At 31.8% G+C, this 17,071-nt stretch overlaps 1 protein-coding gene across 2 annotated transcripts in view; it reads left to right on the top strand.

Annotated features, from left to right (window-relative positions):
* LOC124369743 (vasotab-like) overlaps positions 1–12,573 on the top strand; it is a 30,553-nt gene extending 17,980 nt beyond the window's left edge. Inside the window, exons 2-6 of one of the 2 annotated variants that reach the window (XM_046827812.1) lie at positions 2,303–2,351; positions 3,672–3,809; positions 8,587–8,643; positions 11,180–11,320; positions 12,433–12,573. In XM_046827812.1, coding sequence (XP_046683768.1) covers positions 2,303–2,351; positions 3,672–3,809; positions 8,587–8,643; positions 11,180–11,320; positions 12,433–12,452 — 405 coding nt within the window. In that variant the 3' untranslated portion in view covers positions 12,453–12,573. Of the gene's footprint in view, positions 1–2,302; positions 2,352–3,671; positions 3,810–8,586; positions 8,644–11,179; positions 11,321–12,432 lie in introns of those variants that run through there. The other variant, XM_046827813.1, reaches the window with a different exon arrangement.
* The last annotated feature ends 4,498 nt before the right edge of the window (positions 12,574–17,071 follow it).

Here is a 17,071-nt window from a genome sequence, read left to right as displayed (position 1 = left end):
TAACATTCCATCAGTGATAAATTCAAACCAGTAATAAAACCTGTCAGATAAATTCAATGTTTGAATCACTCTTAAACGACTAAGTATTGGACGTTGAGTTTGACAACGTACTAGATTTTTGAACTGGCTAAAACTTTTTTTAAGGATTTTTAACTTTTCATTGTGACACATAAAGTCTCTTGACGACTGTGATACACAGTTATGACCTTTAAATTGTTTAAAAGTTAAATCTGTTCAGGTAGTAGATGAATTTGAATACCTAAAAACTAAATGATGGTGAACATTTAAATACAAACACAATACATTATAGAGGCAAACATGAATGTCTAGTGTAGAAACTGATCTATATGACTATCACTTAATGTTCCATTTTGGACAAATTGTAAAGTTTTTTTGATAAATTGTTGAGTTATTACTTAAATATTTCATATATAGATCAATATTGGGTCAAGTTTATAAACAAATAATATGTGTTTAGTGGTTTCCAATAGTAGTAGACTGTTTACAAACTCTACGTGAAGAATTACAAGGAAAAATACACAAAAGACAACTATCAACTTCTACAAGCTTATAAGACTGCGATCTTATAATTTTTGGTTTCTAAGTTTATCGCATATTTGTCTGGCTAGCAATCACAGTAAAGGCCATAGCTATACTTAAATCTTGATGCCGCTGTCCTGAAACACCGCTTGTGTAAAACCCTTTCAATCCGGTGAACCCCTACCGTTTATTTTGAAATATAATTTCGTAAAGAATCCTTTTCCATGGCCAAATAAGAGTACATTGCACTGGTAGCCATTATCAGTTTTTAGATTAATTAGTTTTTCATGTATAGGAAACATATGCTCGTGTTGGGTTTCACGTAACAGACTGGTTATATGGGTTTAATTTATTACGTAATATATTGCAATACAGACATACATAAGTCTCTTATTACTTATATTTCATGCGCTGAACATATTTTCGTGCAGATAGTGTACGTCAGCCATATCTGGTCTATTATAATACCATTGTAATAGTTTCTTATAATAGTTAGGTTTCCTGCAAAGTTTTCCGGCTCATGACATATTACACAACGTTTCTGTATACTTATGCACAGCGACATTAAAAAAACTGTTAATATATTTGGATCTCATTTTATATTTACATTTTCCTCTTTTTTGTGGGCCGGATTTATTAATTAGTTCGTCTGGTATGGCTGTGGCAGCACTGGTGCATCAATATGCTACTACATTTTGCTTTAACTCATCTCATAATGTTAAGCATAGTTTTTGCAATTACCGAGAGTGAAGATCACAGTATTGTTGATGTAAATGTAAAAGGCCTAGAGTTGTGGGGTTTTTACTTAACACTATCATTTTTATGTAACATAATGTTCACTAAAATGTTCTAAGAAATTTAAATGAAAATGTCAAATTTCATATTATTAGCTACACAAATTAACAGTCTATAATTTAATAAAATTCAGCTACATTTACAGTATAAGTGTGCATTAATTTAAATTATTATGTGAAAAAATCCGTTTTTTATTTGTGTTTATTATTTTATTTGGGTTAGAAGACACATCAAGACTACGAGCAAATGTGTTACATACGAGTGTTTTGCAACATACGTGATTGAGTTTACATTGCTTATATATTTAATTGTAATTGCACCTGTAGATGTCTAGTGTGGTAATAGTGTAAACGAATACTGTAGGTGTAGGCGGATACATGTATACAATTATAAATGCACACTCAAAGATAATGTGAGCAGATTGTTCTCTTCTGATTTTTTCCTTTGACACATGTTGTACGATACACTGATTTTTATTTTACATAGACTTAAAGCATACATAGACTTTCATACGTATAGGAGAATACAGCTCTGAATATAGTCTTATATGATATAATACCCGTAATGACGCTCTTAGATATTTAAACCCAGTCGTTACAAATACATTTTTAAACTGGTTTGTAAAGTATAGAACTATTATTTTTTAACTTTTTTATTTCGGAGTTTAAATAATTGTATTAAAAATCAAATTCATGCCTATATGTTTTAACTTAATATCTAATTATTTCTAAATTTTTTATGATGTAATGTTGCCTATTATTATTATCCAAATACATCTTTGATTATTTTTACAATGTAGGCAAATTATTTTTCCTTGTGTATTTTATATTTAACTTAATATATTCTTATGAAAAATGTAAAGACTATATATTTTTATATGAACCCATACTTAATTAAGAAGCGTGCTGTGACAATTTAAGTGTACTTTTATTTGTATAACTCTAATATAGGTTTGGTTATTTTTCAGATTACGTTTTATAGATATGAAGGAAAATGTGTCACCGAGGGATGTAGAGGTTGGTTGACATTTTAAAACATGTAAATTTAAATTAAGCAAAAAACGTTAATGTGTAGGGAAAATACCTTCAAAAATTGATGAATATCCAGGAATGTAGTTTTGTAACCATTGAATATCTTACTGTTCGGGGATCTAAGTGGCCTAAGAACTTAACAGTGTTCCGGACGGTTTTGAGCACAAGGAAAAGTCTGAATACCCTCACCTCAACCGTCTGGACTTAATTAGTTAGCAACGGAATACCAGTTTAAGATGACCTTAGTTGAAATTCTGCTCAACAACCTTCTTAAAGATAATGCCTTTGCTATTAGGGGATATAGGTGAGGGACACCTTTGGCCTCCTCCTACAAAAAAAGGAGTGACCCTATGTAACTCAGGTTATAAGACAAATCATTTTTATATTCTTCACCTGCTATGGGTGGGAAGTGTCGAGAATGCCTACTGTGAAATGTACATTCTAGGGCTAGTAGCACTCTCCTTGTACCTTGGTGCAGAATCAGTACGTGGAATCCTTTTTGAAACTATTAGGATTATCAGGAGCAGTCATTTGAACAATAATACCTGTGACAAAATAAGTAATCGATATTCCCAGGCTCTAATGGCCCTTTTACACGTTCTATTTAGGAGAATTGGGTGTATCAAAAGTGCTCTATGGCAAAATTAACTGCGAATAAGGGATGACTGTAGGTAAATTTAAGGGTGAATTAAGGATGATTAAATCTCATTCTGGGATCAATATTGTTAGTACTTACGCACCCCTTGTTATTTAGAATGTTGAATGTTCTTTAATTTAAAGCTTCTAATTAAATTAATTCAAAGTTAAATATATTGCGAATCTCTAGGAGTATATCTCTCATATATAGTTACATTAGGTAACCTACTATATATCAGTTATACTATATTTTTAGTTATATATTTAACTAGATGCAACATTAATCTTCTAGCAGATACAATCATAACAAGGTATGGGTTAGTTCGCAACTTTTATACTTTTATCAGGCAGGCGGAAGTCGCATTTATAGAGCAATAGCTCCAAACTGTACAACCCGTTTATTAATTCTAGTCTTTTTACTGAATTAAAAATTCTGTTATTACTTAACTGCAATATTGAAATTTTAACATTGATAAAAGTTCCGGCAGATTTTGAGTTTTCTATGCCTCATGCAACATATTTATGAGTCATATATTCTTTATTGAAATTCTGAAAGTCTTAAGATGTTAGAATTTTGATCCTAATTTTAAGTATTACATAATACAGTAGTCTATTTGCAATATTTTTAATTGCTGAGAATAAATGTTGAAGAATATTTGGCATTTTCAGATGATGAAACGTGTGGGAAGTGTTCGAGAGCCTGTGACAGGAGCTACCTTCCCGTTTGTGGGTGCAGCACCAACTTTGGCTTCAGAACCTTCAACAACGAGTGTCTTTTGAACCGTGAGAACCAGTGTAATGATACGGGTAGGTCTGTTTACGTAATGCATTGGATTGAAGAGGTTATGTACACTGAGATATTAATGGAGGGAAGGATGAAGTTATGTAAAATAATCATAATATTAATAAATATCAAAAACGTTTGACTTGAAACAGGTTGCCGAATACAATGTAAAATGTAATAAAAATGTCAAGGATTGGAATATATCCTCTTATACACCTGGTTAAAAACCTTAAATTATAAATTTAATCATACTTAAAGATGAAAGATGCCGTTTTCTTGTATTGTCTTCATGAACTATCACGATTGGTGTTATCTTCACGTATGCATTCCCTATCACAAGAGCATACTCTAAACATACTTTTTTAGTTATGTATATCATTTTTGCCTTCGATAATCCCGGTACATAAGGGATTGGCGTAAACGCAAGTTTAGGCCCAACGCAAGTGGGTAAAACATAATAAGAGAAGACAACGATTTAGTTATCGTACATCTCCATCAAATCCTTTTTGGAATTAATTTAAAGCCAGAGCCTTTTATTTAAATTCCACATTCCCACATTGTGACGTTAAACTTTACCATACAGTTAAAAAACACGCATACAGTACATAACTATAATTTTTCAATGATTAGAAGGATCGGAAGTTTTGATTTCATGTTCAATATTTCATCTTATTTTAATCGGATATTCATGACTTTGAGCATTTTAGGATCTGGTATATTAGTGAACAAGCATTTAACGTCAAAGCTAACTAGCCTATCTGTTTCAGGTAATTTCAAAGTTTTTGACTTCTCGAAGATGTCCTTGGAGTTTTAAAAAAACGAATCAATTTGGCCTACTGGTTGTGTCAGGATGCGTAAAGGGGCTGTAGATATTTATTTATGCAGTATAAATTTTGAGAAATTATTATTAGTAGAAGAGTAATATCAGATTACTTTTAATTTTTGAAGGCAATATACGTCTTAAAAATGGGATGGGGGTCATTAAGATTGAATTGATCTAAAACATGTTCTTTTTATTTATAAAGGGTTTATGCTACATTGCGCTCAAAATGCATCGGTGCGATCCTTATTTATCAAAGTACACTTGCCATAATTCAATTTTCCCGTGACTTTTCTTTTTTTATTACTGTTTGTAGCATGACAAAATTCGTCTAGTACCCACTTCTTTCGACATTTTAGCTTCAGATTACGTGCCACGTCTCCACAGGGAGTGTCCGTTCTTAATTAATTCATTTTTTATTTATTGACCAACGGTACAACCATTTGCAACAATATATTACAAACCATAAATATAATAAATACAACAAGAATAATTTGAAACACAATACGCACAAGAGACAGACATTACAACAATTCTAAAATTTTAAAAAATCATTAAAAATGCGAGAGGAGTCTTCATTCACGTGCGATTATAAAAATAGAGAACCCCCCTCTTAAAATTGATTGCACTAATTCCTTAAATAAAGAAATTTAGGGGAAAGTTCATTGCCAAGGCGTTGGAGTCGAGGTAGAGGCACAAAGTACTCATAGTTTCTATTGTGTTTCATGCAACCAAAGATGTCTCTAAAGCGAGTTCCAGTAGGGATGCAGAGGTGAGGAGAGTCAATAAAATGGTTAGGAACCTGAGAACAGAAATTACGCGTTCTGTCGTCTTCTATCGTATAAAGACATGAGTCCAAAATGATTAGCTAGGTCTTCAAATGTCAAATCAAATCAAATCAAATCAAATTTCTTTATTGCCAAGACATGGTTAACATGTATAGCATGCGTCAAATGACGTTATTGTAACTAAAATTGTTCCATCCGTTCTACATCAAAATCCTCAATCAAACATACAATTTCACCTTCATTCATTTCCTTTTATTCGCCAATCATCCCACCACCAGCGACGGAGCGACATACATATTGGCTGGTCTCCCAGTTTTTTGCCAAATACTCGTCAACATTATAAAATGCCTGTGTCGCTAAAAAGCGTTTTAGACGAATTTTGAACGCCTTGGGCGTTGGGGCATTTTTTATTCGGTTTGGCAGCTTGTTGATGAAATGAACTCCTGCTTGTGATGGCAGGGCGTTCATAAATCACCGTTCTGTGTTGGCCAATTCGGTAGTTTCCCCTGGCTCTGGTCTCATATGAATGTATGTCTTGGCACTTGTCTTGACGCATTTTGACATACAATACTGTGTTGTTTCGAAAATGTAAGAGACTCGGCAGGGTCAACAGCTGCAAACTTTTGAAAGATTCTCTGCATGACTCTCTGAATTTCAAATGTGCGATTATTCGAATCGCTTGCTTTTGCAATCTGAAGACCCTCATCAACTGATTGTTTGCACAAGCACCCCACAATGCCACTCCGTAGGTAAGTCATTTCAAGATAGGGGAAACCAATTCTCATTCCAACAAAACACAAACATATCCTTTGTATCCTCTTCAAAAAGCGAAATATGTTCATTATATTGAGGATACTACACCACACAACAGTATTTAAGAATTTTCCGATTTAAGGTAACGTACAGGATTATGAGAGTCTGTATAATGGATGCATTTTCAGGAAGTCTGTAAATGAAACTGAGCTTCCTGTTGTCTGTCGCATACACATACTCAATGTGCCTCTCCGGACAGTATCAAAGATAATATCTAGATCAATAACTTCAGAGCATCAAATAATGTTGTCACCTCCCAAGGAACGGTTACAAAGAATAGGCTATCTACAACAATACAAAGACACAAGGCAACATTTATTTCTGTTCAAGATCATAGTGTTTTGCTCACTCCACTGATTAACTCTGTCAATATTATGGTGAAGATGACTGCAGTTCCAAGTATGAGAGATCTCATTGTAATTTTAATATCGTCAGCAGACAGCAATACCCACTTATCGACTTTGACCAAAATACCATTAATAAAAATGTTAAAAAGGGGGGTGTCTTAAGTGTGAGCTTTGATGTGAAAATAAAAGCTGAAGAAGTTGATGCAGCAAATTTGATCACGAGTTGTCGGTTGGAAAGATATATTTTAAACCAAATAAGAAGAGACCAAAGGATTCATTAATATTTAAGTTTGGCTATGAAGTGAGTATGGCTGACCCCGTCGAAGTTGATGGTTTTTTTTGTTGTTTAAAGACGATGGTTGGTGCGGGTGTATGCAAAGGATCAAATTTGTCACTTTCTAACTAACGTTGTGTATTACCGTTTGTACTTATTTTATTAAACCTTTTAAATGGTCAACTGATTTCTGAGACTTTCCTAAAAAATGTAGCTTCAAACTTTCACTTTCAAATGCAAATGCAAAATAACTGATTTTATATTCTTTTTTAGAACAGATATATTTAAGATTTGTTCAGATTTTTTATTATTGCAAATTATTAAATTTACAAATTTTAAAAATATAACTAGTCATTTAACAAAATGGGTTTAGTAACACAAGATGGAGGCTACATGCGTCAAATATTACTATAAAAAGTTATCGTATTTTCAAAAGTAAACTATAAATAAAGCTTTTAAAAATTCGGGACCCTATTGTTCTTGATATTTTGTTTAAAGTTATATAGTTTCTATTCTGAACTTAAACGTTAAATCATATCATCTCGTATCGTTATCGTTTAGTTATGATTATCATATTAAGAAATCTCCGAAAATGTTGACTGTATTACAATGTAGGATTTTAGTTGTTGGAATCTGAGGTTAATGTATGATCAAGCAATCAGTGTTATTTTGAATGCTAGGAGGAAGTCTTGATATGACAGTCTCCAAATGTTTGAACAATATTGTCTGACATCGTTACAGATCCTTATCCTGAATCCATCTTTAGTGTGTTATTATTATTTGGAATGAAGACAGGGTACATATAGACAGTAGCAATTAAGGTTACATATAACAATTATTCATTGATACACCTGAAGGTTTTAAGGGTAGGTGCAGTCCCTCGTGACAGTCTTATTGTTGTTCTATCGTTCCCAACATAATGTGAGTGCCAATTTCCGAGCGGTCTAAGACGCTGGACTTCGAGTCTGAGTATAGAGATAGCGCAGGTTCGAATCCTGTCTGTGACCCTTGCACTTTTATCAGTACCATCGACCTTGTAATGTATCGACTCTCCCCCTTATTATGTTTAATAAGATCCTCGCACAGGCCAGTGGCCCATTATGACGGGCAGAATAAGGCTTAAAAGAGGATGGGCTTCTTAAGTCTAAGGGCTGTTTTGAATACTTTATATTTTTAGATTTATAATGGTCGGAGGCACTGGTAAATGGACGGGCAGAATAAGGCTTAAAAGAGGATGGGCTTCTTAAAAAAATTATGTATCAGTAGAAATATATGTCGCTAATTTAGTATACGGATATGATGATTGTTATTATAAGGATTTGAAAATAATTTGGCACTTATGTTTTACAACTATATCTTCGAAAATGTTTTACTCTGCGTAAAAATGAAATGTCTGGTTTTAATTAGTGCTTAATTTTGCACCGCTTGTTTTAATTGCATTTTTGGCAAGTTTTGAATGCCTTAAGTCTAAGGGCTGTTTTGAATACTTTCTATTTTGAGAGTTATAATGGTCGGAAGCACTGGTAAATGGAGAATCGGTGAGCCGTGAGTGGGGGCCTCACTTAAATATATGTTTATATAAATATGTCATATAACGAAATAGATTCCTTATGTTCTGCTATGCTCTCTAGTTTATTTTTAAAATACATTCTTCGCTATAGTAAATATAGTATAGCTTATCGTCGCTATTGATTACTATAGCCAAATTTGTAACCGTGTTGCCAACATAACCAATTTCATTAAAATTTGTTATTTCAGATTATTCAATTACTGCCTATGAACCATGCATTAGGGATACAGATGATGCATCTGAAGGTAGGCTATTCCCATTTAATTTTGATAAATTAAATTATTAGATACATTATTGTTTGAGTTTTAAAAATGCATAAATTATTATAATCGCTAGTAATTATATTTGCTTTATTTACACACCACTTTCATTTTCACACAAGGGTTTGCTGGAATTCCAGATTGTTTAAGGAACTACGACCATGTTTATCATGACATAATCTTGGATTAATAATGATTCAGAAATACCAATAGCAGCGGGGATACATGTGGCTCTCCCTCAAATGTGTTTAGGGAGAGTCACATGTATACGAGTAAAATATTTTAAACCAGTTAACATAATTTTTAGATTATCCGGTAATTCATTGATCGTATGATACAAAAACTAATTATTTTATTTATTCACGGAACGGTGCTAATTTTCTATTGGAATGCCGTAAATATTTTTGTTTAAACTGTTACATAATTATTACCATACAATATCAAAATTAGAAGTTTTAAATGATCAATGTAAAAGATATATTAAGAAAAATTCAATATTAATGACATAATTAATGTTTTTCAAACATTAATTTTCTGATAGAAAGGAACAGGTTGTTTAATTTTGGTGCATTTTGTATTTATTTCCCCCTACATTCTCTTAGTTAAGTCACAAGATAGTAAATTCTATCAGTGATAGTATTATTTGCGTTCCCCGTTATTGTGCAATATTCCCTAACAGTATATAAAAGGCAAGAGTTTTATATAATGTTTTACGTGTTCTACAATCCTGTCCTCTTACAATACCTTCCACAAAATATAATGAAGTCAAAACATAAATTAATATTTTAAGTCAGCACCCAATTACATTCAGGCATTAACCAAATGTTACACAGTTCCTTGGGATTCGTTGGAATGGCCAAGATGATTACTTCATATCTATGATCATTTGATGGATCAAAATGGCATTATGGATTGAATACTTATATGAAGTATTTTCTCAATGACGAAAGCCTAATTACTATATCATTAAATTGAAGGGTTTTCTAGTGTAGCTACAAGATGTTAAAGTGGACAAAATATGATTCATAAATTTAAAATATCCTACCCGCTAGATTCCGCGAGTTGAGTGTAATTTCACATCAGATCTTCATTATTCGTACAAATAAAAAACATCTTTTTAATTTTGGCCTATATTAGTTGATAATTTACTAAACAGTTTGTATTAAATCACAGCCCTATTCTCAAATTCTTGAACTTTTTCAGATGATGAATAAAAAACTACTGACTTCTCCTTATTACAGTATATCAGTATTACTAAGTATTACATTTTTAGAATTTCAAGGTATTTTGTTGGTGGTATTATTCTTGTCCTACAATCTAAAGTCTACATTAAAACGTGTAATAGTAAACATTATTTGATCCTCTGAAACTAATTATTGTATTATATATTTTTAATTAACTTCATTACAATCAAATGTAAACTACAAGAACACAAAAAATTTCGATATAATAACAAATAAAATTGTAATAATAATTTATGTTGTGAATTGTCTTAAAAAATGTAAATAGTATAAATGAAAAGTAATCATTTCAGGTTTTATTGACATATATGTCTGAAACTTGTATTAAATACGAAACAATGTTCCGTTGACAGTTTTAGACTTACGATATTTAAGTACATTTTTAGGTTAAACTACTTATTAATTACTTATTTTTTGGGTAGTTTTAGTTTAACAGAATTTTACCCGATGTTGAGGATATTTGGTCATTACCAGTGTATATGCTATTTATTATTATTTATTCAAAACTGTAAAACTCTAGATAGTTAATTTACGTTTTGTTTAATTAATTTAATACTAAGAAATAGTTATCGTTTGAACTCTAAATACTCACTAAAACTAAGAAATAACAGTATGAGACATATAATGATAATAAGCAAAGCATTGGCCATACCCATAATAAGGGAAATGAAAGCTTTATCAATATTACAATAAATTATAGAAGCAACCTATAGTCCTATTGGAGTTATGGTATGGTACTAGTGGCTCTTTAGTTAGTTACTTTTTCTAGTCACATAATGGAAAGAGTAATGGCGTAAGGCTTGTTTTTAGTTTACTATTTTTTAAAGTAATTAATACCAAAGGGTTTTTTTGTCTTATGTAAGAAAATTAGATGTTGCAATGAAGGAATGGTGCTACTGTATAAATCTATTCCACTGTTATTACATATCTATTCTAAGTACACGACAAGTAGGTGCTTCGATCTAGGATACTAAACTTTGGAGGGACAGTAGTAATGAGTGAGCTTATGAATAAAGTACATATAAAGGTACAAACTGCCGAGATTGATCGGCCAGCAAATTATTATGTATGGAGAGAACTTGAGTAAAACTGGTACAGCTACGTCCAGTAAATAAATAAGTAAAATGTCATGTTAAACTTGAGACCTATTACAGATCACAAATTGTGATATCTGATAAAGTTTCGATCAATATTCATAGAAATTAAGTTAATTATAAATTACCCTTGATTTGGTGGAATATGTTCAATAAGAAATAAATTTATTATTTTTTTTTTCCTAGTGGTCAACGGTTGTGGCGATTGTCCTCCAACCTGTTTAGCCATATATGATCCTGTATGTGGAGAAAGTGCAACATTAAATACACAGACAATATTCTCCAACCAGTGTTTCCTGGGTGGTGAGAATCGATGCAGAAACGGAGGTACGTTTTAAACAGTATTCTTCATGTTTCCAATGTCTACCTACTTCCAGAGCCATGTCATGTAGCTTATTAAGTAATATTTTGTCTCCCCGAAAAATGAAAAATGTTTTCGTTTTTACGTTTTTATCCACTCAAAATATAAATGTGGTGTCCACTGTTCGTAGTGTTTAACTTTAAGCATACATTTAAGTAGTCTACGTATAAGTGTCTCATTATTGTATGCTAACTAAAGCGTATATAAAAAAATTGTTACTAACTTTTGTATGCTAATAATGAATTTATATGGTTATCCACTACTGTATTACTTGCTCTAGTACAATTTAATATAAAACAATTATTTGTATTTGCTTTATACGTGTATTCATCTCAGTATTGAAAACATTGAAATACTCTCTTCGGTTTCTAGAAGAAAAGCATGGGGTAACTATTTTTCATGGGGTTTAAACAATAGCCCCATTCCTTTAGCAAACTATACACAATAATGGAATGGAATAAAACTTAATATATCCATGTCATGAAAATTTCACAATTGAAACTTTTCAACTCAATGGTAATGTAATGAAATATTAAAAGGATGGATAGAAAAAAAACTACCATATAGGACAAATCTTCAATGAGATTGGTAGAGTCCAAAAAAATACATGACATCGACTCTTATGGTTCTTGGATAGTCAATAATACCAAAAACGTATTTTAATTTGTTATTAGCGATATGTTTGCAACACTGGAAATATTGTCAGTGTTGGCATTTACTCTTTCTAATTTCTATACGGATTTAAGTTTGTTAAATGTGTTCTTTCATCTTCAGTATTTAGAATACATTTATACAATAAAATAAAACATTTTATAAAGTTAAAAACACAAAAAAAAATTACAAAGTGTGTAAAATAAAGGAAAAATATACTACATACTCAAATAATAATCAAGTTTGTCTGAAATAAAATAAAAAGTCTTGTGTATAAAATACACAATTTATTTAGAATGTTACTCTGTCAATTTAACTACTTTCAGCTTAAAGTATCCTACCTGCAGCATTAAGAAATATTAATAATACAAGTTTTTGTACCATTGTAGTTAAATGAAATAACAGAATGAACCTTTTTGTTTTCCAGATTATACAGAATGCTCCTAGTAGAATATGAGAAGAGCCTTGGGTGCAATTACAGACCAAAAAAGTTGTTTACTTTGATAATTAGTGTATTTGTTGTTTAAACCTTTAAGTGATTTTAATAAAGGGATCAATTCATTTCGAATACGTTGTGTATTATTGTTTTGTCAACACATTATTTAAATTTCTATCAAATGTTGAAATATTTTCAACCTTAAATATTTAATTAAGGTTCAATTTAAAGTAAAAACTTAAATATAAAGTTCATGTATTAATTAGTGTAGTACTGGAAAGTAATCACACACATAATGTGATTGCATTATCTTTGTGTATATATCCACTGTAGCCTATAGACTATAGAGCCTTGACAGTTTGAAAATGTTCACCAAAATATGTTTTGAGCGCAGCGAGTCCACGACGCAACCAATAATTAACTTGACCAAATTTATTCGTCCATATTAACATTACGCACCTACTTTGTCTCTTTTAATCTTTGCTGTGTCTCTTGCAGTTTCCAAGATACATCCCTTCAGTTTAATTAAAAGATGTAACACACTGTATAATCACAGAGTCCCAATGTATATTTTCTTATACTTATTGGCATACCAACGTGATTTAATATGGGATGCCAGTTACTGTTTGAGGACTGTTTAATAAACTAAACGTCATTTCAGTGTTAACGTATAAATTAAAGCTAAGAGAGGCAGCATTCCAGCACATATGTAGACTGCTCTAATGTGTAAATAATCAACTAGCTATAGTTGTAATTTTACGGAACTTGATTTAAATTTTACAATATAATGATCACATACATTGAAAAATGTAAAACAATATCCAGTACCGAAATAATTCTTTTTCTGGAAGAGGAACAAACTTTGACATTATTGGTGCCAACAAAATCTTATAAATATGAAAAGAATTCTAATGTCAACAACTACCACGCTTTCCCTACATTTTTAAAAGTATAGTTGGTATTAAAGTATTTTTAAAGCAGCTGGATTTCATACACATGGCGGATTAAAATGCAAAATGAATGAATCGGTAATTATACAATTCGTCACGAGATCTTAGAAAAATTAAAGACAGAAAATAAATATTAAAAATGTTGTTAATGTATATACTCCATTTCTTAGCCCTCAATTTTGTGAAACGGGCCTCCGATAAAACTTTTATTGAAACTGTATGATTCATCAATATTCAGACATTTCTTCAGGTATTGGGTCTGCTCAGTAGTTAGTATGTTGGTCACGAACTGGAAGATCGCCAGACCGGCCCTGCCACTGAACCAACGCTCAGGTAGTTTCCAGCATCTAGTAGACTAAAATGATTACTAATGATCTAACGCTGGTGAGACAAAAGAGTAGAACTTACAAATATTGTACGTATAGTCGCTCACTGCAAATATTCTAATGTAATTGTTCTGTATAAATTATTATGATCTTTCAAAATTCTAAAGAACCCAACCAATGCATGTTTTCCATGTTTTTTGCCTACTCCTCGTGAAAACTGTGCCTTCCTTACAATGGAAAAGTAGCTGGATCCAATACAGACTTAACTTCTAAAAATTCCCCCTGCTCATGTTGTTTACAATTTTAGTACTTTACACCCAGGTGTTGGTTTAAGACAGGTTGTTTACACACTATTGTTTAATGTTTTGGAGATGTATTCATCAGGCCTAGGCAAACACCATATATGTAAAAATAGTTAGGAGTCAGATATACGTAGGTTAGGCAACTGTTGTTTTTTCAGTCTGCGGCCAAGAGTAAATTTAATATTAGATCATATCATACGATGTTTCAAGATGGTGGGCCATTGAAATGTCGATAACGTAAAAACTAATAAGATCATACAAATTTTAAAAGTTCTAAATGATATTAGAAACATTTAGCAACCTAGATCAGTAAATAATCTAAACGTAAGATTTAATCTCTGTGCCAATGATCGGTGGAGTAATTTAACGAGACACTTGAAATTTTTTGTAACACACGTAATAATTTTCGTAATGGAAGGATGTAGGAGAAGACGATGCATGCAGAAGGAATAGAGTAAACCTAACTTTATATCTGAAAGCCTAAAGAAAAACATGTTATACAATTTATATTTATAAGCTTTTCCAGATTTGAAACTACATTACATTTTTCTATGCATTTCTCATTTAGCCAAACTGCGAATAAACAGCATTTATAAATACAACTGTTTTTGAAATGTAAGTCAATGTGTTACCAAAATATTACAACATGTATAGGTATGAAAAAACCATCAGCGTGCTATGATGTTACTTTCAACTAGTTATAGTAATTGTGTAACTAGTATACTTAAAGGTACTACGATTCAGTATTGGCGACGCTGGCGTTTATTTAGCGCTATATATTATAAGCACTTCCATAGGTGTTGCAGAACATATAATTAGTACCTGCTGGGCTAGTGAACTCCCTGGTGTTCCCCATCAAATTAAACAATACTTTATCAACGAAGGAGTTGATACTACAACCTACTACTTGTTTATTTTAACCTAGTTTGTAATTATGTATTAGGTTTAGTTCTTTACCTGAAGAAGAGATCAGATTACAGATCTCGAAACGTAGTGTTACTGATTTATTGTTTCACTGAACGATGGGAAATGTCCGGAAAAATTCTGTTTCCTTCACAATCCTTCCATCGTCAAAAATAACTTTCAAACAAAGAGTCAATAAATACCTTAGCTAAATTTCTGTTTGGATTGTCGGCGACATTATAGAATACATTTCTAATTAATAATACTAGGGTCTAAGGTAGGTTGGTTGATGTTGCATGGTAAAAAATAATTATAGTAATTTTGGCATAAAGAGTGAAATAAACATATATTTTTTTACAGAACGGAAATGTCAAAGAAGGTACAAAATAAATTATTTGTAACCACATTCGACCTTGTGTATATTGCATTTAGTAAATAAATCGAATTTGCCGTTATTCACTTACTTAAGTATTATATTTCATATACTCCTCTAACCTGGCTGTTAAGATCCGGGGTGTCCTAGAACCTTAAGTAGCCTTGAATGTCCTAAATCCAATCGTTCTTATTGCCAAAACAATATTTTAATGGCAGTTAAAATATCAGCCCAGCACCCAATCAGGGGTGAGTATAAACACAATTTTCCTAAGTCAGTCGCCACAAACTCAAAGCACAACTAACTAATGGACAGCCTCAAGCAAAATCATCTAAGCTCAACTTCCTTCTGGATTCTGTAAGTCGAAATTTGATAACGATGAAAGTTTAACCTAAAACTTATGAAATCAATCTAGAAACTCTAATTTGCGCAAAAATCGCTTGAGGGTTTGCAAATTATCATGAGGCAAAAACTTACTAAATTAAAAACGCAATAGAAATCCATAACAATGCGGTCTCCAACGTTTATATTATACTCCTCGTAATTTCCACAATGTGTAAGTTGTTTACATTGAAACTTATCGGTCTTGGACACAAAAACTTCTGTATGGTAAATAATATTTTATTTTAGTTATTCCCTTTGTTTGCAAATATAAAGTAATTTAGGAGCAATATTGTTGTATAATATGATATGCTACATGGTCTATGTTCTTATTAAAAATTTGTTAGGCACAGGGCCGTATTGTTTTCAGAATTTAAAAATTTTGATGCTGTAAGAAAAACTTGCAAAAAACAGTCATACCGTTCGAAATCTCTTATATTGTGTTTTGTTCCAATACAAAAAACTGACACTAGCAAATTGAAGTACAAAAAAACCATGATAAAAAGTAAAAATATTCAAGAAATCACTGTTATTTGGATAAGACTTATGATATCTATCTATCTTGCTTTTAAAAATTTTGAAATTCGATCATGTGACACAAATTTTTTCTGGCAAATCTTGTGTATAAATGTGTTAAATTTATTTGTTAAGGTTACAGTTTATCACATCGCTGTATAGAAAACGGTTCAACTTCAGGAGATTTTAACTGGGTGGTCTAAAAATGTTTATATACTTATGTTTGATAAACAAATATATATTGTATCAAACTGTCTCTCTTTTTATCACACATAGTATTAATGTCTCATTAGATCACATACGAGTACATACAACTTTTAAGAGTAGGCCTACAACTTGGAAAAATGGTGCTGTATTTTTTTATGAAGGATATTTGACTTATTTTATAGGAAAGCCAGAAAGACGTTCGAGATTTAGTAGCACTGAAACTATTTGTCACATAGTAGAACTTAGGCAGTGAGACGTGTCTTTGATACTTCCTTTCAGAAACACTTTACTGTTCAAACAAAGAATAAAGGTATCGCTCATCAATTATAAAATTACTAGCATTGACGTAGACGAACGAGTTCACATTGCTTAGCACAGATGCGCCAAGAGATTTCAGATTTCCTCTATTAGGGCTACTTGGAGCGATTTATGGAATAAATGTATTAGACAGCCTTTTCTGTGATAGACGTTTCTTAGAAGAATATTTAACTTTGACAAGGATATCAACAGTGCTTAGGTTAACTTAAGAGACCTTTAGAGATCTCTAGTATGGAACCCGCGTTCACATCTTCAAGTAAGGGAGGCATTGGTCCCGTAGAAAAAGTACAACCATTTCTCTTAAGTTTTGGCGAAGAGAATCTTGCACGTAATATAATCTTTCTGTGCTTCTTT

The sequence above is a fragment of the Homalodisca vitripennis genome, chromosome X (genome assembly GCF_021130785.1).
Source record: "Homalodisca vitripennis isolate AUS2020 chromosome X, UT_GWSS_2.1, whole genome shotgun sequence".
Classification (NCBI taxonomy): Eukaryota; Metazoa; Arthropoda; class Insecta; order Hemiptera; family Cicadellidae; genus Homalodisca; species Homalodisca vitripennis.
This window is presented reverse-complemented; position numbering and strand designations above follow the sequence as displayed.